The sequence below is a fragment of the Monoraphidium neglectum genome, assembly GCF_000611645.1.
Source record: "Monoraphidium neglectum strain SAG 48.87 unplaced genomic scaffold scaffold00236, whole genome shotgun sequence".
Taxonomy (NCBI): Eukaryota; Viridiplantae; Chlorophyta; class Chlorophyceae; order Sphaeropleales; family Selenastraceae; genus Monoraphidium; species Monoraphidium neglectum.
In genome coordinates this window covers 1-2,608 of record NW_014013392.1, presented here as the reverse complement: position 1 = coordinate 2,608, position 2,608 = coordinate 1, and the positions used below count along the sequence as shown (strand labels likewise).

The following is a 2,608-nucleotide window of genomic DNA, read 5'->3' as shown; positions in this document are numbered from 1 at the left end:
CGGCGAGGCGGCGCGCCCCGAGAGCCTGCTGGTCCCCAACAGCCCCCGGTCCGTGGAGGCGTGCTTCAGGCTGGGCCTGGACCCCCTGGACCTGGTATTCCGCCCCCTCTCCAGCTTCAAGCGCGCCGGGGAGTCCCCCGAGCTGACACAGAAGCGCTACACCCACCACGAGCAGCTGCGGCAGGTGCGCACACGCGCATGCACGCGCGCTCATGGGTGGGATCTGTGGCGCACGCGGCCGCGGGCGGCTGCGGCGCTCTGCCGGGAGGGCGAGTTGGGGTCAGCCGGCTGCTGGAGCCTACGGCCAATGCGCGGGCGCCCAACTTATGTGTGTGTAAGGCGGCTGGAAGCTCTTAACATGTGCCGACGTTCTTGAATGGTGCCGTGCTGCGCACGCCGACCGGGCGGCTTGAAGCGAGCCGCCCTTGCAGCATCTGGCTATGAAGCGGCCAAACCGCGGTCGCGTTCATTGCGTGCGCGGCTCCCCGCAGGAGCGCCTGGCGGCGCTGGTGGACGAGCGGAAACGGCTGGTGGACGGCTCCGTGGAGGTCGGGGGCGGCGGCGGCGGCGGCGCGACTGGCGGCGGCGGCGGTACGGGCGGGCGTGGTGTGAGCAGCGCGGCCACGAGCGCCATGGTAGAGAAGGAGAAGCACAAGCTGGAGGTGCTGAAGCGGCGGCAGGAGCGCGAGATACAGCAGGTGTGTGTGTGTGTGTTGATGTGTGTTTGTGCGTGAGTGTGCGTGCGTGTGTGTGCGTGCGTGTGTGTGCGTGCGTGTGTGTGTGTGTGTGTGTGTGTGTGTGTGTGCATGTGTGTATAGGGGAAGCTGGGATGGGTCACGAGCGCCAGGATTTCGCAAAGATTGAGAGGGCCCAGGGGCAAGGAGGGCCGAGCCGTCTTGGGGCGATCGCGGAGCAGACGCATGGTCTCGGGGTGCTCGCGTCGGGCGAGGGTCGGGGCCAGCAGACGAGAGGGCCGGGCCTCAGGCGCAGGCGGGGAGCGCGCCGCGGCCAGGCCGGCCGGGCGGACGCGCGTCTGCACCGCGGAATGGACACGGGTGCAGGCGATGCGCCACTGACCTTCGGGCCTGCCGACAGGATATTGGGTTCACTATCGCGGACTCCCTCACAATCATCACCCTCCCATCCATCCATCCAGCCCACCAGCCAGCCAGCCGGCCACCCAACCACCAATTCACCCGTGCACCAACCAACACATCCACCCACCCACTCACAAACTCACTCTTCCACCCACCTCATTGGCAATTCAAACCTCGTACGTGCAAACCCCAGATGCTGCAGTACGAGGTCACCCGCAAGCAGCTGCTGGACAAGCAGCAGCGCAAGATAGAGGCGATGGAGGCGCGCGCGGCGGAGCTGCAGCGCGCCAAGGCGGAGCACGAGCGGCAGTGGGCGGCGGCGCAGCGGGAGCGGGAGCTTGCAAAGGTGCGGGGCGCTCTCGGATGTGTTGTGAGCAAGAGGAGTGTGTGGTGCTTGAATGGGTTGTGCAGGATCCGTGTGAATGTGTGTTTTGGGGTGGTTGAAGATATATAGTGTTATGTGGGTGTGTTTTGTTGGGTTTTCATATGAGGAAGGGGTGTGAAAGGGCGGAGTGGGCGTGAGTAAGGAGAGGGGAAGGGGGTTCAAATGCGCGTACGGGGGCGCAGGGTCTGGCTGCACGAGTGAGCACGTAAACGTGCGCATGTGTGGTTTGATGTGACCGCTTGCGTTGGCATACGAGGTACAGGGAATGGATAAGTGGCCATTGTTGCATCTGTTTGCCGCGCCGCGTGCACTTGCTGGGCCCGCATTCCCGTGCAGCGCCGGCTGCGTGACAGCTGCACGGATCCGCTATCCGCCGTCCGCCACAAGACGGCCCCGCCCGCCTTCCGATGCCCACACGCCCACTCACCTGTCCATCCACTCTCTTGCCCCAACCCCCCCGACCCCCCAAGATGGCTGAGGAGCAGGAGCGCGACAAGGAGGCGCTGCGCATCGCGGGTGAGCGCTACCGCCGCGAGAGGGCGCTGCACCGCAAGGAGGCGGAGGACGCGCGGCGCCGCAAGAAGGAGGCCTTTCAGAAGTGAGGGGGGGTTTTGCTTTTAGGGGGGTGGGTGTGTGTATGGGTGCGGTGACGGTAGAGCTGGGGAAGAAGCGTGTGTGTGTGTGTGTGTGTGTGTGTGTGCGCGTGCACGCACGCGTGCCGGCTGCTTGTTGTGTGTGTGTGTGTGGGGGGGTCCTTGTGTGCTGCCCGCTGATTTTGTGTCGGGTACGGATGGCGCATGCTTTGCACCGGGAGGCGTGCGGGGGTGGTGCAAGCACACCTGGCTGGCCCCGCACGTTCTGGTGGCGTGCACGTTGCTGGAAACAGAAGCGCGTTGTGCCCCGCGCCCCCCCCCGCCAGGGAGGTGGAGCGGCGTGAGAAGGTGGAGGAGTCGCGGCGCGAGACGGAGCGCATCCTGGCGCAGCAGGAGGCGGACGTCAAGGCACGCAAGGCGGAGATGGAGCGCCGCGACAGGTTGGGGGGTGGGGGGATGGTGAGAGAGGGATGGGTTGCGGATAGAGGGAGCTCTTGAGTTGAGAGGCATGGGTTTTAGGGGGGCGGTCCGGT

General features: G+C 66.0%; 1 protein-coding gene across 1 annotated transcript; it reads left to right on the top strand.

The window, feature by feature from the left end:
* Positions 1 to 440: 440 nt before the first annotated feature.
* On the top strand, positions 441 to 2,515 carry MNEG_2160 (flagellar associated protein; the record flags this gene model as incomplete). Its single annotated transcript, XM_014049357.1, has 4 exons — positions 441 to 698; positions 1,291 to 1,443; positions 1,953 to 2,080; positions 2,402 to 2,515. Coding segments are annotated over 4 exons (653 nt in total), but the record flags the coding sequence as incomplete, so codon positions are not given.
* Between the last annotated feature and the right edge of the window lie 93 nt (positions 2,516 to 2,608).